The sequence below is a fragment of the Antennarius striatus genome, chromosome 6 (assembly GCF_040054535.1).
Source record: "Antennarius striatus isolate MH-2024 chromosome 6, ASM4005453v1, whole genome shotgun sequence".
NCBI lineage: Eukaryota > Metazoa > Chordata > Actinopteri > Lophiiformes > Antennariidae > Antennarius > Antennarius striatus.
The window spans coordinates 2,277,640-2,302,322 of record NC_090781.1 but is presented as its reverse complement, the minus strand read 5'-3'; the positions used below and the strand labels follow the sequence as shown (position 1 = coordinate 2,302,322).

At 46.9% G+C, this 24,683-nt stretch overlaps 1 protein-coding gene across 1 annotated transcript; it reads right to left on the bottom strand.

The window, feature by feature from the left end:
- Window positions 1–1,750: 1,750 nt before the first annotated feature.
- nlk2 (nemo-like kinase, type 2) lies at window positions 1,751–20,884 on the bottom strand. Its single transcript, XM_068317785.1, has 11 exons — window positions 18,564–20,884; window positions 15,635–15,764; window positions 15,240–15,295; window positions 14,631–14,737; window positions 13,580–13,665; window positions 11,326–11,535; window positions 9,046–9,147; window positions 8,685–8,771; window positions 7,674–7,872; window positions 6,419–6,512; window positions 1,751–5,983 (listed from the first exon to the last, which is right to left on the bottom strand). Exons 1-11 carry the CDS (start codon window positions 19,019–19,021, stop codon window positions 5,929–5,931), a joined length of 1,584 nt encoding a protein of 527 aa, XP_068173886.1. The 5' UTR covers window positions 19,022–20,884; the 3' UTR covers window positions 1,751–5,928.
- Window positions 20,885–24,683: the final 3,799 nt, after the last annotated feature.

The window sequence follows — 24,683 nt, the reverse complement described above, 5'->3', positions numbered from 1 at the left end:
AAACTTGGAACAGTGTTGACCCTTTCTCAGAGTGGTGGGTCTATCACAAGAGTCCTCTACAGTTCTGACTGGTAGAGTCCAGATCCTGATCCTCCTGTTGGAGGTTCTGACTGAGCGGTAGAGTCGGTCTGGTGGCATGAGGCAGGGGACACTCTGGGTACAACGCCAGTGCAGTGTGGAATCCCATGGAGAACGAAAAACACGCGCACACACACACACACAGCTACGGGCAATTTGAAACCAACCAATTCACCTGAAGTGCATGTTAGTGAATATACACACACACACGCACACACACACACACACACACACACACACACACACACACACACACACACAGTGTATGTTGTCTCTCATATGTTTCGGCCCGTCCTATCAGGTTGAGTCTGCAACTGGTCCTGGAACTGTTCTGGACTGGATGTTAAATTATGCATCACATTTTGCCTTCATTGTGGTTTCGCGTGAAGCGGTCCAGAGGTTTTGGGGTTCTGGGAGAAAAGTATCAACGGCAAGGTTTTTATTAATGTTATATTTAATGTTTTCACCATTACTTTCAAGATGGAACCTTTGTTGTTAACCTCATTCCATCCAAAAGGAAGTTAAGGGCTCAGTATCTGATTGTCAACTGGATACCAAGCCATTAAATTACATTTGCCATGTTTGAATGCAAATTGAAATAGATACTGCCGTGTAGTGTATATACTGTAAGTTTTATTCAAACTACAATGCATCTGATTAAAACATCAAATATGGAAACATTGCCTAAACAGCAAATAATAATTCACATAGTTCAGTAGTTGTTGAGTAATTGTTAGTTATTACTTTACAATTTTCCAAAATGGGCAACATTTGATTCAAGTACTTAATTCCAACACAAAACACATAGGAAACTATTATTCTACTAAAGTGTTCTTACAAGAGATGGGGAGAGAGAGTGACGGCTTGCACCACTGCTAGTTGTTCATTCCTGAGAGAATTCCTATTCAGTGCTGGGTAGACGGCCACTCACGATTCCTTCTGGCCTCATTCATTTATCATAGTAGTTCATGATTGGGGAGGAATGCTGCTCTGCTGCACAGGGCAGAAATGTTCTGGGACAGGTTGGACTGATCATTTCAACAAAAAGTTGGGAAACTGCGATAAAATTCATCTTTTTGAAAGATATGTTCTGAATTTGATACCTGAAACATGTTCCAATAATCTGTGGACTGCCCTGCACCATTTTCCTGTGAAGGCACGTTGTTGTAAAATGTGCAGATTCCGACTTCACGGTCTTGCTGGTATAAGCAGGGATGTCCCTGAAAAAAATGCTACCTGAATGGCAGCATAGGTTTCTTCATAACCTGGAAGTATTTCTAAATTAATGGTGCCTTCATGGATGTGTAAGTGACCCATGCTACGAGCATTAACACCTGACCCAAACCCAAACCCTACACCAATCCCCAAGACAAATCCTAATCTTAATCCAAAACTGTAACCCATAACCAAACCCTAACCCAAACCCAAACCCTAAACCAAACCCTAAACCAAACCCAAACCCTAACCCATAACCAAATCCTAACCCAAACCCTAATCCAAACTGTAACCCTAACCCAAACCCAAATCTAAACCAAACCCAAACCCATAACCAAACCCAAACCCAAATCTAAACCAAACCCAAACCCATAACCAAACCCAAACCCAAACCCTAATTCAAACTCTAACCCTAACCCAAACCCAAACTCTAACCCATACCCAAACCCAAACCCTAATCCAAACTCTAACCCTAACCTAAAACCTAACCCAAACCAAAACCCTAACCCAAACTCTAGCCCAGACCTTAAACCAAACCCATGCCACAGGCACTGACACCAAACCCCAACCCTAACTCTAACCCACAAAAACAGTGGCAAATGCTGGCTTTTGAACTGCCTGCAACAATCTGAATGTTCCTCTCTGATCTGTAGCCCAGAGGACCAACATCCACCCTGTTCTATCTGGACTCAGCAGACCTCAGCACACTTCAGTATATCTCAGACCAGTCACAAAGCTTTCTGGATGTTCTGAAAACTCTGAAACGCCTTTCTAGTTCAGCTGTGTCAGTGCTTCCGAGTCCAACCAACTCCTGTATCCGATCAGGTTCTGATCCAGTGCTGTCTCAGAGACTGAATCCAGGGCTTCAGCCCAGGTTTTCAGCCTTGCCCGTGTTGTGAACATTACAATCGGCTCTTTTCCCTGTGCCCACAGATTTGAAGTATGTTGACATCAAATTCAGAAGAAGCATATCTTCAAAAACAACTGGCTTGATGGGGTCAGATGTGAACTACACATGCACCATCATGAATATTTCTCAAAAAGGCTTCGCCAGTGATCTTATTCAACAAATGCAGTAGCAAACGAAGGTCATCAGGTCGAAGCTCCTTTTGTCTTTGGAATGTTTTCAGTTAAATTTTGTCCCAAAAGCATTCAGCAAATCATTCTGTCTCCAGTTGATGTTCGGTTTTCACATCATCCACCTTTTGATATCAGTGAAACACTCAGCAAGAATAAGGTTTTTGAAATTCTTTGACAATTTTAGCTTAAATGTAACATTTCCCTAAATTATAAATGTTTGACACATGCACAAGTGATTATACGTCAAAACTGGATCAATATTTTAAAGATTTAGGCAGCAATTAAACCGAAAGTCAATTCTGAAAAGTCCCAGAAGGGATTTAAATGGATTGTGATTTTAAGTTCTATGAAATGTGTCACTGATGGTCCAGCCACCAACAGAAGAAGTGGTGTGTCGTGTGAAACTGGAAATCAACTGCTTGACATGAACATTTATGAGCTTTGAACACAGCTCCGTGGTCAAAGCCGTGACTCTCCCTCCTGTCAGAGTGGAGCTGACGAACAGTCAGGGAACCCTTGGCCAGTGATGCCTGCAGGTGGAGGCTGTGCACCTGGATCGTACAAAGCAACGTCCACGGGGGGGAGATAGAGGGACAGGCAGTAGATCTGAACATTTCAGTATAAAAGCTTGAACAAACATTCAAGTTGTTTTCAATGAATCCCCAAAAGAAATCAGAAGTGCATGGGAAAAAGCCAAGACATGGAGCTCAAGAGGTAGAGAACAACAAGGTGAGTCCTGACAGACATGTTCACACAGTGCTGCTTGAAGAAATCATGACCAACAATCACTAGGATGGCTTCTCCGTAAGTAGATCCACAACTCTGCTGTACACACAAAATACAGTAATAGGACTATGAATTCTCATAGGGTTTGTCATCTCCTACAGATCCTAGTTGTAGCATCAAATCAAGAAAATATATACATTTATATGCAAATTTTAAAAATAAAATTAACTTCACTGCCATAGAAATATGCAGGCCAATACAAGTTCTGTACAGTGGTGTTGTGTTGTAGGTTGGTGAGTAGATTTCCTTCTCGATATAACATATATACATGACCACACTTTGAGAAGTGAGAAGAATGTCAGCCATAGGACATGATTCTAAAAATATATTAAATTATTTACTTCAAAGCTCTTTTCTGGAAACACAGTACATGTTAGAGGAACTGGATTAGGACTGAGGAGGGCCCCTCTGCTATTGAGGTTTGCAGGACGAGCTGCTGATGAGACTGATGGGTCAAGAAGACCATATTTCCGAAAACTGCCTCCTCACCAAGGGGATCCTTCTACTCTTTCCTTCGTTGGAACACAACATACACGGAACAATGAGCACAACTGGGCCAACTGGCATTGCCAGGTCCAAACAGCACAGAACCAGGATTTTGACATACCGAGTTTGGTAGTGTTGGCCATCATCCCCATCGCTCATAGGAAGAGCATTACAAGCAACAGAAAGTCTGACTATGGTGGGAATGAGCCTGGTCAGAGTTCCAAACATGTGAAAAAGACCTCATCTGAGTGCCAACTTGTGACTTTTATTTGTGGATTTGGTCCACAACTGTATAGAAATCTGTATTTGTGACAGCTCGGAGTGGATCAGACCACATGGTCTTAATATTTTGGTTTTATTCAGGGATGTATGCTGAATTCTTCACAATTTTTTCTGAAGCACTTTGACAAGCTTCAACTTCAACAGAACCTCTCTCTTTGGTCATTGAGTGACTGACACAGTTGAGGCCACTCACTTCATGTTCGGTCACAAGGTTATCACCTGATCCCAATGAACTTCTTCACCTGGACAATGGTCCAATCGGCTCTTTTGGGGCCTACTGCTATTTTCAGTCTTCTGCTACCTTTGTCTCAACTTGTCTGAGGAGTGCTGGTGGCACCAAATTCATAATGAGCAAATAATACAAGTAAAAATCCAGGTATACTTTGTGCTGCTTTAGGGATAGGAAAGGGTCACTTTCTCTTTAGAGTGTTCCTTGTTTGGGAATCCAAACAGATAAAAATTCAGTATTCCAGTAAAAACTTCTCATAAACAACAGGAAGGATGACCTCCACCAGAAAATAGAAAAAAACAAAACCCAGATCTAGTTATAAAACCTAGTTAACAATTCAGTTGTAGACTAGTACTGAATACTAGAACTACCAAAGGAGGGAAGATGTGGATGTTCCTGGTGGTGTCAGGACTCTAGACACTCACCAGATGATTTAATGTCTGTCCTGAGTGATCAAATTGATCAGCTGGGAACGCAACAACATGCACTGAAGACCCGTTTGAGAGGTCACTCGCCTCGTTTCCGGGTGGTCCAACCACATTGTCTCACGTCTGTGGGGTCTCATGTCATTGAGGTGTCATATCTGTTGGGTCTCATGTCTTTGGGGTCTCAGGTCTGTGGGGTCTCACGTGTTGAAAACTGGGTTTCAACTGGTCAGCTTGTGATTGGATCCCTCAGGACAGACGGCAGTCGATCAGAGTTTATCTTTTAGTTCGATCTCTTTTTAAATGACACCCTATTCAAAAATAAATCTACAAGTAACATGCAGAAACGTTCACCTTCAAAAACCAATGATCTCAAACAATCGTCACCAAAAACCAGTTTGCTCATACAATTGCTGCTGCCAACGGGCACTTGGAGCCTTTTCACGGGTTACCCAGCAACAGGGACCGGCTGACGATGCTGTCATCACGGGACAGGTACAACTGACCAATCGTGGAGCCTCATGTATGAACGTTTCATTCATTAACACATGTCTGTAAACTTCTTCTGGTCCACATCCTCTTCACTGTAACCTTTATGACACTATAAAAAGCTGTTCATTTAAATAGGGACGCATCAATACCACATCTTAGCATAGTGTTACCTCCATTCTGTCACATACTTTAGTTCTGAACCTGTCAGGTGTATCCCCATCGCTGATTGGTGCCCCCCAGTCTAAAACACCCTGAATTCTTGCGATGCGATGCACTTGGTCGTCTGTCAGTCTGGACACACGCTGATGGGGAACTAAAGGTGAATTCAAACGTAACCATGTTGGACCCTTAATGTTGTGAAACCTTCACACATGAGGCATCCAGCTCTGGTGAATGAAGCAGTCAGGGGCACCAATGAGGTCAAACCAATGGAAGTGTGTTCTCATAGAGGACGGGAGGCGTTCTGCTAGAAACAACTACAATCGATTGTCAGAACAGACAGAAGACACAGACAGGGACAGACGGGGGTAGACGGACACAGACAGGAAAGACGGGGGCAGACGGTCACAGACGGGACGGATGGGGCAGACGGGGATATACGGGCACAGACGGGACAGGTTTCCAGTGCATAAGGAGTTGTCCGTGGACTCTGACTTCAGTTCCCTTCCATCACCTCTCAGCACACACACAGTACACCTGTGAGTCCTGCTCTCCAGTGAAATGCTACACAGAAGATGATCCCAGATGGTGACAGAAGCCCTGGTCCCAGTTCAGCAGCCTGTCTGTGGCGACAGATGGTGACAGACGGTCTGTTTCCCGGTTGAGTAGCCTGTCTGTGGCGACAGATGGTGACACCTACTCCCACACCAGTGGAGATGGAGGCATCTCAGACGGCTGAGCCACTGTGGAACTGTTCAGAGAGTTCAGGTTAGCAGCAGCTCACACACAGACAGGCTCTTCACACGTCTTCTCTGCTCACGCCTGGACCCCAGGTGCTCTGCAGGTGACTCTGTCACCACCGCCATGACTCATGAGGCACACCTGAGTCATGTTGGAGTCATGTGTGTCTATCTACTGTACCTCTCTGTCTGTCTGAGTCTATCTATCTATCTATCTATCTATCTATCTATCTATCTATCTATCTATCTATCTATCTATCTATCTATCTATCTATCTATCTATCTATCTATCTATCTTTCTGTCTATCCGTCTATCCGTCTGTGTCTATCTACCTGTCTGTCTGTCTGCCTACCTGTCTGTCTGTCTGTCTGCATAAGACAGGCAAACAGACAGACAGACAGGCAGGCAGACAGCTGTATCCCACACGTGAACACAGTGCCGGTACCTGATGAAGCTCTTGAAAGCCGCTGACTGAGGGTTGATGCACAACGGGACTCGACTCCCCTTCTGCTGCTCCAGGATGAACTGATGGATGATTTCTGTGAAGGAAAGACAGACCGACAGGTGAACAGCCACTCTAACTCCTCCCTCGTTTAAAAGGAAGGAAGCGTCTATCTGTTCATCACATAGCAAACTAAGGCCACGTCCACATGTAGCCGGGTCTTCTTGAAAACACTTCTTTATTCCCTCCCCTTAGTAGAAGTTTGTGTCCACAGGGCATTATTTTCAAAACAGTCTCTGTCAACAAGTAACAACATAAATGCATTGATCAACACGTTGATCTGCAGAACAACTCTATAACAACTCCAACAACGACAGGAGAGAGGACTGGGACATGTGGTACTTCATGCCATATGGTACTCCCACAAGTCGGCAGCCCGACCCGGGCTGACCCAAAACTGGGGTCAGCCCAGTAACAAGATGACTAAAACGACTATACAATAGTCCACCAACACGGTTTGAGCTACATCCATTCTGTTTGTACATGTAGACATGGGTCACACAAACATGACCTCCTAGCAGATTCGTCGAATCCGGCCCAAAAAAGCTTCGGTTATAGCCGTCCACACAAAAACCCGGCGTTTTGAAAAACCTCAGTTTTTGTCCCAAATACATGCGTTGTGGTGTGGACGAACGGCCTAACCGTAGAAACCCTAACTGTTTTCAAACAGACCCGGCTACGTGTGGATGGATCCTAAGAACAAAATGACAGCAGGGACCCTGGGAGCGGTAGGGTTAGGGGGGCAGGAGCTCAGGCCACAGGGACTTGGCTTTTGGGGTCAGGGGGTGTCCGGTTCTAGTCCCACACCGGCCACAGTCTGGAGATAGAACTGGTAGGGAACTGGAGTGCCTTTGCCTACCCCCTCACCCTCCCAAGCTCCTTGTAGGACATTAATAGCATGCTGTACAGGCCCCGTGTGTGTGTGTGTGTGTGTGTGTGTGTGTGTGTGTGTGTGTGTGTGTGTGTGTGTGTGTGTGTGTGTGTGTGTGTGTGTGTGTGTGTGTGTGTGTGTGTGTGTGTGTGTGTGTGTGTGTGTGTGTGTGTGTGTGTGTGTGTGTGTGTGTGTGTGTGTGTGTGTGTGTGAACAGATTTTATTCCGACAGAGTAGGCTGAGGGCTGAAACCTCGTCTTCAATCCCCTCCATCACCGCTGTAACTACCCTTGAGACTACCTGGACTACATCAGATGGCAGACTTACCTTTGACCTGTCTCACAGAGCTCAGGTTCTTCTCAAACCCATCATCAAACTTGAGGTTGGTGACGGGCTCGAAGTCACTGGTGTACACCCGGCCAGAGGATATGGTGTAGCAGCATTTGCACATGCATGTGTGGTAACGCAGTCGCCCCTCGTCCAGGTAAGGATGAGTCAGGGCATCCTTGGCTGAGATCCTCTTTGACTAGAGACCAAACACACAAGCTTTGTGAGATCAAGAAGACTGAAATGTTCCATCTTCACCTTAGCCTTAGAACATACAAAAAGAAATAAAATAGAATCATTTTTCTGCTATACAAAAGTTATTGAAGTCAAATCCACTGGACTTTAATAAAGTTTCTCGAAGACGTTTGACCTCTCACCCAGAGAGGATTGAAGAACTGAAGAAGCTCTTCAGTTCACCAAGACCGGGATAAATGCGAACCTAGGCAGACATTTTTCTGCCAAACTAACTGTTACCCTACAAACTTCCAGAGGCCGTCACCATGAAGCAGGTTTCACAGTAACTTGAGTCCTTACGGCGCCCAGGCAGCAAGTTGGGGTTAAGTCTCATGTTCAGAATACTTGGGCATGTAGCCCGAGGGGAACGGGGCTCAGACCACCAATAAGTGGACGACCCCCAAAGCCACTGCCGTCACAGCCCCCAGGTTATAGCCACCAAGGTGACAATTCAGTGAAAGAGAGTTGTTGCATTGGAGCGAGATAACAGAAAGACTGATTAGATAGCATGGCTGTCAGGTCTTAACTTATATAAAAGAGTTCAGTGCTTCATTACATGAAAGAATGTGTCTTTCACATCACAGCCGGTTTCATCAACATGTGCAAACAATGTCTGGGAGAGAGACGGTCAGCGCTGCTCATTTTATGCATGAACAGCAGAGTCTTCATTGTCTTGTCTTGTCGCTTGCTTCAAACAGGGACGCTGATGTAACATCACATCTGTTACTGTACTTAGAGAGTGATTGAATGGCTCTTAGGAAACAGAGCAGCACTCACCGGGTCGAACACCAGCATCCTGCAGAGGAGGTGGACAGCTTCATGGGTTGCTTGGCTGGACAGTGTGTAGAGCACAGGAAGGGAAGGCTGCAGACAAAGCACACATCTCAGAAGCTGCTCTCCCTGATCTCTGGAAGCATCTGGCTGACGCTCGATTAATGAGCATCAAACAATACCCCCAACCAGGATTTCAGTTTAAAGAACCTTCCCCTAAACACCCCCTATCCCAACAGTGAGAGCTCAGTGATGAATACATTCTGAGCAAGTGCTCGGTCTTCCGTGGATCTGTCTCACGGTGGCGCTGTTTGGTCGGTGTGATTCCCGCTGTTCTGTGGGTGGATGTCTCTGGATGAACTTTTACCTGTTTGTGAGGTCCTCTGAGAATGTGTGTACGAGCGCCTTCACACGCTGTCCTCATGGCATCCATAGAAGGTGTCCCCAACAAGTCAGTGATCAGATCCAGCTAACAGATAAAGCCAACAGACGACAGGGGCAATATTGGTTTGAGCACCATATTACTCAGTCTTCGAGTACAGATCACAGCCAGTAATAGAACATATTAGATAAACTAAAAAAACAACACATATACATTGATGCTAAACATTAGCTGCAGCCTGCCTACGATGCCCCCTGATTAGGGTGTTTACTTAAAGCATCCCTTTTAAAAGTTAAAGAGCACAAAAAGGGGCTGTCCTAGAATTCTTGATCAACCAATCAATCAGCTTTTATTTATAAACTGTTTAATCACAACAGACATTAATCCCAATAGACTCTAAAAGACATTTGGAAGCGCTTGATGTACACCCTGTCATGAATTTCAGTTATCATCGGCTGCTCCCTTAACAAGCCTGCACTCCCTAAAAGATCTGTGAAGACTGACTGGCGGTCTCCCAGTGGACACAACTGACACACTGTCTCACACTGGACCACCACTGACCCACCGTCTCTCAGTGAACCATCGTTGACTGTCTCCCAGTGGACTGTCTCCCAGTCGAGGACCACGGACCCACTATCTCTCGATGGACCACCACTGACCCAACGTCTCCCAGTGGACAACCAGTGACCCACTGCCTCCTAGTAGACAGTCTCCCACTGCAGAAATATTGACACATTGTCTCCAAGTGGACAACCGTTGACCCATTGTCTCCCAGTGACCCCACCACTGACCAACTGTCTCCCAGTGGCCCACCACTGACTCACTGTCAGTGAGCCACCGTTGACTATCTTTCTTCCTGTGGACCACCACTGACCGACTGTCTCCCAGTGGACCAACTTTGACTGACTCTCTCCCAGTGGATTGTCTACCAGTGGACAAACATTGACACACTCTCCCAGTGGACATCCAGTGACCCACTGTCCTCCAGTGGACAACCACTGACCCAATGCCTCTCAGTGAACCATCGCTGACTGTCTCCCAGTTGACTTTCTCCTAGGGCAGTGGTCCCCAAACTTTTTTGCACCACGGACTGGTTTCATCTAATACAATATTTTTACTTCATTTGCTCGATAATCATTTATGACACCAGGACAGCTGTAGTCTAATAATAAATCATCAGCAGTGGTTTTATGTAAAATGCAGACATCAACAGACAATAAACAACCTTTTTTTCATAAATTGATAATCAACATCTCTGTAAACCAAATAAGTATACTAAAAGGTCGATCAAGTGACGGCACTTGATGAGGTTTATTTTGAAATATAGCGACTTACAATCAGTGCATTCAACGTAGGAGAAATATTGATCATTTCCAATAAAAGGGAGAACAAGTCAATCAAATAATAATAATTACAATATTGAGAATTAGTGGTTGGGGACCGCTGATCAAGGGGTAACGGAGACAATGACACCTGAAGTGTTTTCCGGACGTCCGGTCGACTCCGCATGTCTTTACGGTCACTGCAGAAAATCCCACTTCACAAAGACAGGAGGTTGGAAATGGAAGCAGGGATTAAGATACTTTTTGGGCGATCTCAGTATGACTTTAATCCAGAACACTGGCGAGATTGTGGGGGCTTAATTTAGGGGTGGCGGCTGTTAACCCATCACGTGACCGAGACCTATCAAGCGGGACAGACGCACGCTTTCGTCTGTGCATCATAGCACACAGACATCACTTTTCAAAATAAAACACCTTTCAGACTCAAAAAAAAAAAACGGAAGTAATGTAAATTATTTTTTCCTTCTGTGCAGCCCGGTACAAAATGACCCATGGACCAGTACCGGCCCAGGGGTTGGGGACCACTGATCCACTGTCTCCCACTGGACCACCACTCACTGTCTCCCAGTGCATTAACACTGACCCACTGTCTTCAAGTGAACCACCACTGACCAACTTTCCCAGTGAACCACACTTGACCAACAGTCTCTCAGCAGACCTCAACTGTCCTTCTGTCTCCCAGTGGTCCACCACTGACCAACTGTCATCCAGTGAACCACCATTGACCGACTGTCCAGGAAGAAGTGAGAACAGGTGCAGACAAGAAAATAACATGGTGACAAACGAAACTAGAACTTAAACATGAAGGCCTGCTTCTCTAACTGACCTTAAAAGAATAGATTTTTTCTCTTTATTTTAATATGGCTGTAAATCCTGTACTTTATCCTGTATCAGCGATACAGCTCAAGACATCAGGGCTTACCTGCTGGATGGGACTTTGGGCTTGGAAGAGGATACGTCGTCCCAGAAGTTCAGCAAAGATGCACCCGACAGACCAGATATCGATGGAGTTGGCGTAGTGGCGGCTCCCCATGAGGATCTCAGGAGCTCTGTAGTACTGAGTCACAACTTCCTGAGTCATGTGCCGGGCCTCATCTGACTCCTCTACTCGGGCCAAGCCGAAATCACAGATCTGGAAGGCAGTCATTGAAACGGTAGAGCGACATATGTTAAGTTGTCGCTTACTGGTGTTGCATCGTCAGCGTTAAAATGTACAGAACTTACTGCACCAGTGTAATGTCTCATTTTAGTAATGAGGTAAAATCAGCCTTATGGAGTTAGCAGGCTTGCTACGTATTACCTTGAAGACAAATGGCGAGCCACAGAGAACTGATTAACATGAACTTGGTTTTGTTTGAACACCAACTGGTGTTCAAACAACATCTCTCCTAACTGACTGGAAACACCTGTAAAACTGTAGTCTTGGCCATGTTTCTTGTATTCTTTATTTTCAAGCTTTCCTGTGTTCCCGTGTGAAAATGTTTCCTTGCATTTGTGGGGTGTTCAGGTAGATCTTGTAGCTGAACTAAATATGTCTAGCTAAGAAGGTCAAGTGTATTTATTGATTTAGTTTTTGCTCATCCTGACTGACCTGGACCTGGATGACTCAGAACCAACACAAATATCCAGCTAGCAAATAATCCGTTTTAGATGTTCAGCTCAGATGCTACAAACAGATTGGGTTTAGATTTTCATTTTTGTAGATGCACAACTGCTACAAGAGGAGAAGAATGGACTTCAGAATGGAATGAAGTGCCCCTCAGGACATGGATACCTCCCTGGACATGGGGGTCTCTATCTGCATGCATTGCAAACACTGAGGGAAGGATGGCCCCTTTCCTTTTACTTTTCATCCACCATTTGGACTCTGCAGGAACAGACACCAGACACTCATCCTAAACATTTCACACTATCCTCTTCTCTCTTTCCATCACTGTCCCAAATTTCTGTCCACCACCACCACCGTTGGACTGACCACAGACAACGAGTCCGCCTACAGACAGGAGGTCCAGCATGTGGTAAACTGGTGTTTCAATAACATGATCAAAACATCACAACGTCTAAGGAAATATTAGTGGAGCTCATGACACTGAAATGTGCAGAGCATATCACCCTCTGCACAGATAGAGTTGCCACTCAGGTGACCTCCACCAGGTCCAGAAACATCTCTCAGCAGATGGAGAAAGCCCACAGACTTTAAGTCCTCAGGAAGCTTAAACTGGCTTGTCCTAATCCGACCAGTGCACCTTGGTAAAGATGGGATTACTCACCGTCCTTCTAAAAGCGTCTTCTTTCATGACAAATGACAGAACCTCACCACACCAGCATGGCCACAACTTTAGATTAGTTTGTAATGTTAAAAACTTTATAATCACAAAAGTGCACCTCCAATTACGCACAGTTCTGTACCGGCCTGTGATGGACAGTAAGGGCTGGGCTGTGATGGAACTCTGTGGTCCACCATGAGACCTTACAAAGCCCCCTGTAATTTACTCTCTTTTTGACTGAATCCTGTGAAGACCACCATAAAGTCATTTTAACCTTTACCAACAGGCGAAATGTATCTCCTGTGTGGCATAACATCATCATCAAGACGCAAGAGAGACGAGCGACTAGAACCTCAGCAGATTCAAAGCAGAGCTTAGGCTTTCATCAAGTCTTCTGATTCAAGAGGTCTTGATGGTGAAATGTGCATTAGGAGCACAAACAAACAGGAGGTGGTCCTACACATTGGACATCTTCATCCACACTGGGCCCTTCACATAAATGTTATGAAAAGCTCTTCTTCTGTGGTGAATGATGTGTTGAGAAGAAAGACGCACCATCACCGTGGCTGAAGGTCCGTTTTCTGGACACCTAACATATTTAATGGTTTGCAGCAAAAACGTCCAACAACTTGGTCCATCATGACAACCCTCGGGTGGGAGCCCATAATGCCACAACATCACTGACCAGCAGCTGACCTGGTCCACAGAGGAACCACCAAGATGCTCAATACACTTACTCCTGCAGGAAGTGACCGGAGACGGAGGAAACATGGAGGATCGTCTGAGCAGTGAAGTCATGAATCAAAGAGTTAAGTTGTGTGTGACACACATGCAGCTTCTCCTCCACGTTCACACCGAGGTCAGAACGTTCACAACACACCACCAGCGTACACACACTCACACACATACCTTCAGCACACAGTTGCTGTTGACCAGGAGGTTTCCAGGCTTGATGTCTCGGTGTAGGATGCTAGCAGAATGAAGGTACTTCAGTCCTGGAGGTGTTGGAGGTTGAGGGGGAAAGAGACACAAAGTTACCATAGATACCGTCATCCTTTCTCACCAATCACAGTAAAACCAATGTGTTTTGACCGTTAAAGGGTCTGGAGACTGCCCACCTTCTAGCCCGATGTAGTTTCATGGTATTTTACCGGTATTTTATTGTATGTGTGACTGTTGGAATCTGTCTACATTTTTGTTTTTACCCCTAAATATTTTGTCTTTTGTCTTTACTTCTAATTTGGCTGATTTTTAATAATAAATTTCCTGGGGGTTTTTTCACCTCACTGTGTTACATCACCTTCCATTTCGTATTACTTGCTTTGTTAAATTCATCAAATATAAAAAAAATCAAACAAATGAAAAGTACATGCGACTTAGAACTATATTTTATTTACTCTTTATTTTATTTGATATACACTATAATAATACCCTAAGGGAAATTAGTAGCACACTCCAGTTAATACTGTTAGTCAATCACATGCATATATATGTTGTGTACAGGCCCATAACAGACACACACACACACACACACACATACACAAGAGGGCCTGTGGGCATGCAGTGGGGGAGGTAGAGTGGTGGGCAGCTCTATTCTTGGTGTGCCCAAATGAGCAACTTGTAAAGGGGACGCCGCCTTGCTCAAGGGCAGAAATCGAACTGGCAATCTTGTGATCATTGGACGACCCGCTCTACCGCTGAGCCACTGCTGGCCTATCAATTTAAAATGTGCTCCTTTGGTTCTGATGTAGCACCTTTCCATCTCATCCAAACCTGATGGGTTGCACATCACTAGTCATGCCCGACCGACACTAAACAATCTGAAACACGACCCTCAAATCCAAAAAGCCCAAAGGGAAAGGACAACAGCAAAAAACCAAAACTGAATAAAATGCGTTTCTTAGTATATTTCACTTTTCTACCACAGACATGTTGATGGAAGCCAACGTAGAAAACTTACCCCGTAAAATCTGGTAGAGAAAGACTTTGGCGTGGTCGGTGCTCAGCGGCTGTGGCGAGACGATGATCTTATGGAGGTCACTTTGCATCAGTTCAGTCACCACATAGCTGACAAACGGGAATTAAGGAAGCACTGACTATCAAAGAGGAAAGGGAGACACAGACTGGGGGGGGGGGTCCAGACTGACTCACCCCCAGACCAGGTCTGCTGTCAGTAGTAGAAGACCTCGAGCTGCTGCTCCGTCAGACCCAGTGGGTCTGATGCCCCAGTGAAATACATTCATCATCAAAGGTTTTCCAAAGCACAGTGCGCCCTCACGCATTTGCGCATTAACGCTGGCGACTTCACCTCATTGCAGATTTTTGGTAGGCAGTCACGTGATACCGTACGCGCATTCTATTGGTTGACGGCATCCTGAAGTGCGCTATGTTCCGTGAGTCTCGGACTTCTGTGAGACACAAAAGTGCTTTAAACGGTCTATAAGAGTGTGGGAAAAGGTAATACAGACAGAAGGTGGTTTAATATCAGTATGGGGGGGTTCATAAACTTTAAACGGAGCATTCCATTTCTGTTTGGACAAAGGTTTACTATACACACTGTAAAGGATACATTTCTTCAAAGTAGTCGATGTGTGGAGGCTGAAGGATGTCCAGAGCAGAGAGCACCTGAGGAGGAGGAGGGAGGTGGGAAAAGGAAGCAACTTTATTAGACTTCACTTGGAAGTTTCAGAAACGCTCCCCAAGTCTCTGGCCTCAAACATCACTGTGACTTTAATGCAAATGATTTAGACACACCTCTTTCTGTGAGTGGGTGTGGCTTGCCATTGCTATTGCTATTGTTTTGCTCCGCCCCAGAGGAGCTACTACTATAAAACTGTTTTCTGCAGTAGATGAGACCTTTAAAGAGGGTCTGTGATTGGCCGACAGTGACAACAGGTGGGCGGGGATCTGAGTGTGACATCACAGATGGCTGTGGGTTTGCTTTGAGCACTGCGATGAACTTACATTCTCATGTTTGAAGAAACACAGCATCTTCAGCTCTCGAAACACCCTCTTACAAGAAACCAGGTTTTGGAAGACATTGGGCATCTTTTTGAGGGCGACTCTCTTTCCATCGCGGGGGTCCGTCACCGACCTAAGAGGGCAAGCAATCAGACACACACACATGCACTGAGTGGAAGGTAATCAATCACCTATATATGTGAATCTTCCTATTTGTGAATCTTCTTCTTAAATCAAGAGACAGTCACAAACTCAATCTACGTGAGGCTGGAAGCCTCACCAGATCCTATGAGGAGGGTCAGCCCACCTGAACATGTGATCTGAGCTCTGCTCCACTCAATACTAAGGCTAGGTAAGAAATTCAAAGGTGGATCAATACTCTGTTACAGGGCATGACCTCCAGGAGCGACTCCATTACTCCACATTTATCCACAAGGGGGCTCTACAGAGCTGGAAACCCTGACAAAACTGGACTAAAATAATTCCCACAGAATAACAAGAACAGACAATTATGAAAATAGTCCATATCATAAAAAATGATTAGACAGGATTATCTGTAAGGTGTGTAAACACATTTTACAATCCACCCAGAACACACTGCAGTACAGTAAAGACCAACATCTTATCTAACTAGAACCAAGGCAGTCACAGACTACATCCCGCAACACCCCTGAATTCAAAATTTTACCCTGACATACTTGCATAGGTCAAAGATCAAAGCTAGTGCTCTGACCTACTGTCATAGATCAAAACCCTAGCTTTGGTCTATGGTTTTACACTGGCCTTTTCCCTCGTCTTTCTATGTGATCCGGTTCCTGAGTGTGCAAATGTTGAAATTTGACCTTGACCTAGTTTTTTCAAGGTCATCATCTCATTTTCATCCCCTTTGCTTCCTGAGTAATGTGCTTTTAGTTTCATCTTTATATCTGCAACGGTTGCGAAGATATTTGGTGGACATACTAACGGACGGACGGACAGACCAACACACGACTGACAATTACAATACATCACCGCTTTGAAGCGGGATGTAACTTGTCCCGTCTCAGAGGTCCTCGCTCACCACAGACCGACATCTAATCTAACTAGTCCTGACTCTGAGGTCCTCGCTCACTACAGACCAACCAGAAACCAAGTGAAGAACCTCTGTGACAAGGTGGTTCCAGACAGGAACAATCACACTTTACCATGGACACGGGTCTATTTACGGTAAACCAAGAAGTGCTTCAGGGGAGAAACGCTAGGCTTGAGCCCGTGTGAGGAGCAACAGAACAGTAGGAACGAGAGAACAGTAGGAACAACAGGACAGTAGGAACGAGAGAACAGTAGGAACAACAGGACAGTAGGAACGAGAGAACAGTAGGAACGACAGGACAGTAGGAACGACAGGACAGTAGGAATGACAGGACAGTAGGAACGAGAGAACAGTAGGAACGACAGAACAGTAGGAACGACAGAACAGTAGGAACGACAGGACAGTAGGAACGACAGGACAGTAGGAATGACAGGACAGTAGGAACGACAGGACAGTAGGAATGACAGGACAGTAGGAACGACAGGACAGTAGGAACGACAAGACAGTAGGAACGACAGAACAGCAGGAACAACAGGACAGTAGGAAAGACAGGACAGTAGGAACGACAGGACAGTAGGAACGACAGAACAGTAGGAACAACAGGACAGTAGGAACGACAGGACAGTAGGAACAACAGGACAGTAGGAACGACAGGACAGTAGGAACAGCCTCGTCCAAAGAAATTAACCTTCTCAAATTGGATCTGCTCAGGGAAACAGATGGTAAGGCCTGAGACTGCCCCACCCCCCCACCCCCCAAAGTCCAGAGACAGTCAGAGAGAACACACACACAGGAGTGTGTGAGTTGACTATTCACATGATGTCATGAACACATCGACCAATGAAAAGTAGCGTTAAAACAGGTTGCTGCTGCCTCACCAAGACGGACACGCCTCCAAACATCACCTGCCCCCACCCTAACCCAATCCCTACCTTACCCTCACCCACCCCAACCTTTACCTTAACCCCAGGGCAAACTTTTCACACATTGAGGAAAATAACTCTTATTTATCCACACAAATCAAAGGAGGATCTCGTTCAAAAGCTTAGGGTTTGGGGTTCGGGTTAGATTTTGGGGTTAGGGCTTGGGGTTTAGGGGTTAGATAGACAGATACTTTATTAATCCTGTAGGAAATTGCACATATCCACTGCTCAGGCATTACATAGTGAATAAATACTGGGTAAAAACCAGGGAAAAAAGAAAAAACCCCACTGACATCACAGAACGTACCACAATGGTTGGGGTTGGAGTTAGGGTTTGGGGTAAGAAGTTAGGTGTTGGGGTTAAGGGGTTAGAGGTTAGGGTTTAGAGATTGGGGTTAGGGTTAGGGATTGAAGTTAGTGGTTGGAGTTTCGGGTTTGGGATTGGAGTTAGAGGTTGGGGGTTGGGGTTCAGGAGACAGGGTTAGAGGTTAGGGATTAGAGGTTGCGGGTTTGATTTTAGGGTTTGGGATTAGAGGTAGGGGTTGGAGTTTAAGAGATCAAATAAACCTTTACTGTCCCACAGTGGGAAAATTTGTGATTGGGGTAAGAAGTTAGGGGTTGGGGTTAGGAGTTGGGGTTTGGGGTTAGAGGTTAGTGTTTGGGGTTAGGGGTTGAGGTTAGCGGTTGGAGTTTAGGGACTGGGGTTGGGGTTTGAGGTTAAAGGTTAGGGGTTCAGGATTTAGGGCTAGAGGTCAGGGATTAGAGGTTACGAGTTAGAGTTTAAGGTTTGGGGTTAGAGATTAGGGGTAGGAGTTTAGGGATGGGGTAAGAAGTTGGGGTTGGGGTTAGACGTTAGGGGTCGGGGTTGGGGGATCTACTGTCGATCCTGCACACATGAAGGCCTTCAGTTGGGAACAACACTCTGTCATGATCTTACCAGACGACCCCAAACGCCCCGTAGCCGATTGGCCGGTCCGGTTCGATGTCCAGCTGCTGCTGAAGGTGTGGTGTGTGTTGCTGTTGGTGGTGGTGGTGGTGGTGACCTTTGACGGACGCAGCAGCCTGAACCTGAGCCGGAGCGGCGGCAGCCGCCGGCCCGGGGGCTTGTCCCGGCGCAGGGGAGGGGAAGTACGGCTGCTGCTGGCCGGGGTTGAGCATCACCGCGGCAGCAGCCGCCATGGACGTGTGCTGCTGGACAGTGTGCACGGCGGCGGCGGAGCCCGGGTGCTGCAGGTGATGCTGCCCCGCGTGGTGGGGGTGATGCATGTGTGGCGGGGCAAGGTGCTGAAGCGGGTGGTGGTGATTCGCGTGATGGGCGACCACTGCTGACGAGCCTCCGTTGTAGGCAGCCATCATTTTTGGAACATTTGTAGCCGAGGTGCCGCAAAGAGCCATTCAGAGACGCAGGTGTCTCCTACCTGTGAGGCTAACGGCTAAGTGATGCTAACGGCTACCACGGCAACAGGATGGCTAACCGAACACAGAGCAAACATACGGATCAGGTTAAGTGATGCAGCGGCGTCCGGGGGACTAGGGCCCCAAGGAGCCGCTCATGGTGCCAACAGGAGTCCAGCCCACTTCCAAGCAGGTCAACGGGCTGGGAAGGGAAATGTCATGCGCATGCGCACAACGACCACACGTCTAAAAAAACCCGTCACGGGTGGGCGTGGCCATTGAAATGCGTTGAATAGAAAACAACCCCCTCAGTAAATAAAAAGTCCACGGAGGTCAGTCATGATGGAGGTGCCCCCGCCCCCCCTTCCTGATGAACGCCGGACGGCTGGTGTCCTCCTGCTCACACCGGTGGAACCTTCATCTTCTAAACGTGTCCCAGTTTGTCCCCCGGCCGGTCCTCTTCCCCCCCGACACGGCTGGAAACACACATGCGCTCCGCAGCTCGCCCTGCGCGGTGCGCGGAGGCCCCGCGCCCCACGGGACACACGGTGATCCTCCGGCCGCGGGAAGAGGCGGTGTCTCCCGGGGCCTGTCGGCAGGCGGCGGGCGGCCAGCAGGCGGTCAGCAGGCGGCCAGCAGGCGGTCAGCAGGCGGCCAGCAGGCCCAGGCCGCGGCCCTGCGCTCCTGACGCGTCACTGTGAGCCGGATCCACGCAGAAGCTCCCCCGCGCACAGCCCCCCCATGACCGAACGGCGTCACGAAGCTTCACCGTGACTCAGAAGGGACTAATCCACGGACACGGCTGTCAGGCAACTTGGCCCCCCCATCCACAGCGCGTGTTTTCCCGTCGGTAACCGCGTCCCCACGGGGGTCATGTGAGCGCAAAGTTCGATCCTCTTAACGCGGAACGCGATCCCGGAGGGGAGGCGGCGGGCTGGGAGCCGATCGGTGTCCGGGGCGCCACATCAAAACATTGGCCCCCGGTCGGTGTGGGTGAGCCCGCCGGCCGCCGGAGAACGAGCCGCCCGCTCCGCGCCGACGCGTCGAGCCCACGACCCCGCGCTGACACGGACCCGATCAGAGGTTCGATCCGCGGGGAAGGAAAACAACAGTTGATCGAACAGGGTGAACAAAACCTCAGCCGCTCGGCGGAGACGACGAGGACCAGCAGCCAATCAGCCACCGCGCGGCCGATGACGTCACCGTGACAGCCAGCGCGCCCAGCCAGTGGGCTGCTGGGTGGGTGAGGGACCGCTCTCCCGCAGACCCGACGGTGTCCACGGTCACATGGTGAAAACAAACCGGGGGGGGTTCAGAGGAGTGTAGGAGAAAGAGTCACAGCCAGGACCGGGAGGTCACCTGACCCGGTCCAGGAGGTCACCTGACCCGGTCCAGGAGGTCACCTGACCCGGTCCAGTATGACCATAGGACTCTAAAAACTAATGTGTGGATACAGCTCCATCGTCCCCCTCATCTTCATCAACCCCATCATCTTCATCAACCCCATCATCTTCATCATCTGTTTTCTTCTTTCTGATTGGTTGTATTTTCTTTTTAAATAATCTCCTTTAGAAGCAGGTGGAAGCCACACATCCCATCATGCATTGTGGGCATTCGTATTGTCGTGTAACCCCTCTGGTCTTCTGTATATTATTGGATGTGTTGTTTTATTTCTAAACATTTGAACATTTTAGTTTTTTTTTATGTCGCAGTTGTTCATAATTGTAGTGTTTCAGTCAATATTTCAGTCAATTCATGGAGGAACGTCCTCTGTTCCTGTACTCACACTGTATACGTGTGTGTGTGTGTGTGTGTGTGTGTGTGTGTGTGTGTGTGTGTGTGTGTGTGTGTGTGTGTGTGTGTGTGTGTGTGTCGGTACTTGAATGTGTTTTACCCATCAGGTGGATGTATGATCTCAACCAAAGTCTAACGTTCTCCAAAAAATGTCCTGGAAAAAAATGTCCGTTTTGTGTTTATATAGTGTTTTATCAGCCACACAGTGTTACAACTGTTGTGTGTTTATATAGTGTGTTTTATATATATTATATATATATGTATGTATGTATACAGCAGGGGTGTCAAAGTCAAATACACGGAGGGCCAAAAAGACAAATTTGCCACAAGCCGAGGGGCAGACTGGTTCAATGTTTTATTAAAACATATCAATGAACATAGCCTATGAACCAAGAGCCTACACAGGGTATATTATTTAACCGTTAAATTAATAGAGCAATATTTTGTTATGGCTCTGTCAGTAACTTCAACGGGAAACATTTTCAACGATTACACAGCAAAAAAGTAAATGTCCTTCAAAAACAAAATATGTTCCTTAATGTCGAGATACATGCATAAATGAAATTGCATGCATTATAAACTGAAAATGCCTGTTTGGGTCCTGCCCAGAGTTTCTTCCTCAACGAGGCTGTTTTTCCCCACCGCTGTTGTTTATGCTTGTTCTGGAGGGTTCTGCTCGGTTTCTTGGCCTTTTAGAGTGCTTTGAAATGTCCGTTGACGTAATTAAGTGCTTTATTAATAAAACTTGACTGATTGATTGATTGATTGATTGATTGATTGATTGATTGATGCTGAAGGATCTCTCCCTGTTCGCAGTGGCTTACATTCGCACGACACATTTCACCTGTTGAGCATCTTGGTGATGATCTGGATCTGTGGTCCAGCATCGTCCCACAGGCCACAACAAACAGCATGACAAGATTGGACCGGTAGGGGTTTCATTCAAGCGGCGGGACCTTTGACGTGGAGCAGCCTAAACACTCATTTCAAGTCACAACTTGTTGTCGCCAATGTCAATGTTGATCACTAATAATAGTTATTTTAGTAGGGTTAGTAAGGTTAACTTCCCAAAGAAGATCAGAGCTCCTGAGGGGACTGCTTCAGCTCCTCTTCCAAGGATTCAGAAGACCAGAGACCCAAGAGACACCAAGGACAGGAAAAGCGTGAATGTGCAGGAAAGCAACTGTTTTACTCAAGACAGGGAACACCCCAACATGATCACCGAGCCCAGAGACACGTTTAGAATGATCAAAAGAATTAGTGAAAATATAGACATGGGTTTCGCTCAACATTGCCCACCCCTGGCCTAAAGGTGATTGATTGATTGATTGATTGATTGATTGATTGATTGATTGACTGATGTCGACTATCATGGATTTACTGAACAAACATAGCAATGACGTCACCCGGCTGGGTGTCCTCCACGTAGCTTTTATTTTGAAGGGCTCGTCCGGAAGTTAGCTAAGCGGGCTCGTGAGCGTTACCCGTCGCGTCTTCCTCCCGCGTGCCACGTCAGGCTGGTTCCGGAGCAGAGCCCTCCCTCCCAGCACTCCGTTGCGGACGAACGGCGACGGGAGACCCGGCAGCGGGAGACGCGGTGACGGTCCGGTCGGGCTCCGGTTCTTCGCTCAGGTAACCCGCGGACCGGGCGGGGTCGGGCTCCGGTCCCGTGGCTTTCCCACCTCCTTAACTAAGTTTGGGTGAGGGGGTCACCGGATACACGGCGGGCATCGAACTTCCGTCACAGTGTTCCAACCCTAAAGGAGAAACACGACACGACCCCCCCGGGGGGGGGCAGCATTTATACCGGAATGAGAGCCGTTTAAAAAAAGCCGGAACCGTCCACAGAAGAACGGTTCTGATTGGATGGCTGATTTGGACTCTAGCGTCCTGGTTTCAGTCAGAACATCCAAAGGGATGTGAACCAGTGACTGATGGACCGAGGGGACAGGTCTCAGGAGGTTACTGGTTCTTACCCAACTGGAACCAACTGGTTACCAGATAGACTGCAGCAGTTCTGGTGCTGTTTTAACTAACTAGTGATCGGTTCCTCAACCAGCTGGTGAACAGGTAGGAAACCACAACCAGGTACCTGGAGAGACTCAGACTCTGTGTTCTGAGCACCTCAGGTTGGTTCTGTCAGTTTGGTTCTGACAGTTTGGTTTGGCAGTTTGGTTCTGTCGGTACGGTTCTGAGAACAGGTCCAGGATGAGAGGTGAAGTGTCTTTAAAGAACTTTCTACAAGTCCAGTGGACTTGATTTGGTACCTTTAGAAACCCTGACCTGGATGAAGGAGAACCTTCACAGACACTTAAGGTTCTGTCAATCACCAGTGGAATGTGGGTTTTATGTTTGCTGACAAGTCTAATGATTAATTTTAAAATAGTGATGTGTTGTTGTGGACACTTTAGTTCTGGTTAAACGGAGATGTTAAACTGTCACATGGATGAAAACAGGCGTTCCTTCAAAAAGCTGTTGGTTTAGTCGAGTCAATCCAGCTGGAGAGTAAGAAGAACTGACCGTCGGAGGAGAGCCTGGAACCACGGTCAGACTAGGGAAGTTCTATTTCTACCAGTGTAGATCGTTTTCACTCACACAGAATGGTGTCCATGTAGTCAGAGTAAACTAAGTTTAAGTTGTAGTCCCTCCAGACTGTCATTATGCAGGTCTGGTTTGGTTCCTTTTGCATTCCTGTGTTTTGATCTTCAGATTGTTCTCTCTATGGTGTTGGGACGACTATTGGGGAGTTTTTTTTAACAAGTTTGAAGCCAACATTTGTCTAAACAACCATTGTCATGATCCATGTTCGACTTAAATGTGTGTGATAGAAGTGACTCTGCTGACCTTGTGGTGACATCAGATCTGTCCTGACTCTAGTCTGTGTTTCTGTCCCTGTGAGTAGAGTGAAAACATCATGAGACAGCTCAAAGGAAAACCCAAGAAGGAAACCTCCAAGGACAAGAAGGAGCGGAAGCAGGCCATGCAGGAAGCCCGGCAGCAGGTGGCCACCATCGTCCTGCCGACGCTGGCGGTCGTGGTGCTGCTCATCGTCGTCTTCGTCTACGTGGCTACCAGGCCTGAGGCGGTCGAGTAGACGCTCATGTCGTCCAAAAAGACACTCTCTGATTGACAAACTGACAATGCTCTACCCAAAGGTCGATCCCCTTTCATGTGACACATCCTCATGTAGGCCGTTCAGGGCCTACCACTAGAAGTCCAACGTGCCTTCAGATGAACAATGACGTCCATTTAATTCTCTACAGCTCAGAGCAGCAGGTGGAATCGTGTGGTTCAAATGCAGACCAAAGGATTCTGGTTGTCAACATTGAGATGTTTCTGGATAAATATCTACTTGGTGTTTCAATGCGATGGAGGCTGCCTTCAGACTTGTACTACTCTGGACAGTCTACTCACCTACCGGTGGAGGGGCTTCTGTGTAACAGTTTCAGTTTGATCCTCTTGTCACAACGTCTGGATGCAATACGAACGAATCGAACTGAATGTAATTTAAGAGTTTTATCCGAAGTGTGTATGAACATGGACGCTCCCCTGTTCCTGTTAAGTTATTGCCAGCAACTTGCCTGTGCAGATGGAAGAAGGTGCCTTTACTCATTTGAAACTGATGTCGGTTCAATAAAGGACTTTTTAAAATAGTTGAGATTGGTCATGTTTTGGAGTTATTGACTTTTAGCTTAATGTGCCTGAAGCAGTGTTTGAACAGAAGACATGTTCCACGCCCTGTCAGTAAAGACTTTCTATGTTCATTAGGGCTTAACGTTTTCATTATATTAAATCAACACAGGTTTCCCCAGACCAAACTGCTGATGTGGTTCCTCGTCCGTGGAGGTCACCGTAGTCCTTCAGGGTT

Coding starts and splice junctions, on each gene's coding strand:
- nlk2 (XM_068317785.1), bottom strand. CDS start 19,021: ATGGCTCTTTGCGGCACCTCGGCTACAAATGTTCCAAAAATGATGGCT. Junction 8,772..9,045: donor TCAGAGGACCTCACAAACAG/GTAAAAGTTCAT, acceptor CTTTGTCTGCAG/CCTTCCCTTCCTGTGCTCTA. Junction 6,513..7,673: donor CTCTGTGAGACAGGTCAAAG/GTAAGTCTGCCA, acceptor TTTCCTTCACAG/AAATCATCCATCAGTTCATC.